General features: G+C 50.9%; 1 protein-coding gene across 1 annotated transcript; it reads left to right on the plus strand.

The window, feature by feature from the left end:
* Nucleotides 1-44: 44 nt before the first annotated feature.
* On the plus strand, nt 45-329 carry CTAM01_17222 (cyclopentanone 1,2-monooxygenase; the record flags this gene model as incomplete). The annotated part of the gene is made up of 1 exon (XM_060533210.1): nt 45-329. The coding sequence occupies one exon, from the start codon at nt 45-47 to the stop codon at nt 327-329; it is 285 nt and encodes a 94-aa protein (XP_060372212.1).
* Nucleotides 330-580: the final 251 nt, after the last annotated feature.

Consider the following 580-nt stretch of genomic DNA (forward strand, 5'->3'; position numbering starts at 1 on the left):
AGACCAACGCGCCGCCTTTTATTGAGCTCCAGGTTGACTGGGTGATGAGGCTCCTAGAGAGGATGCGTCGGGATAAGCTACATTCCATCGAGCCAGCGGAAGAGTCTTGCCGATCTTGGAAACGTCTCGTAACGGACGCTTTTGAGTCAACCCTCTTTCGCGATAGCACCGCGTGGTGGACCGGCGCGAACGTCCCTCACAAGAGAGTCGAGCCACTGGTTTATCTTGGTGGGGTTCAGGCGTGGAGACAATTGTGTGACCGGTCTCTACATGACTGGGGGAACTTTATTGTTTCTAAGATCGAGGATGGGTTCGATTGCCGTGGTTAGGCAGAAAGGAGCTCCTATACATCTGTTCAGAATACTTATAAATACGCCAAATCCTTTTATGCGACGCTATGATGGTATGTCATGTCTTGTAGTGGATTCATGGACACGGTGATCTGGGGCGAGCTGTGGTCAACGAGGCTTTGTTCCCCTACATGTTGTCTACAAGTTGTTCGTGCACTGTACTCTGACATGACAGCTCGGCTGTCTGGACTAGCTTATCGACCTCCATTTGGGTCTGACAGTACGTGTTT

The sequence above is a fragment of the Colletotrichum tamarilloi genome (genome assembly GCF_030869305.1).
Source record: "Colletotrichum tamarilloi strain Tom-12 chromosome Unknown Scaffold_421.1, whole genome shotgun sequence".
NCBI lineage: Eukaryota > Fungi > Ascomycota > Sordariomycetes > Glomerellales > Glomerellaceae > Colletotrichum > Colletotrichum tamarilloi.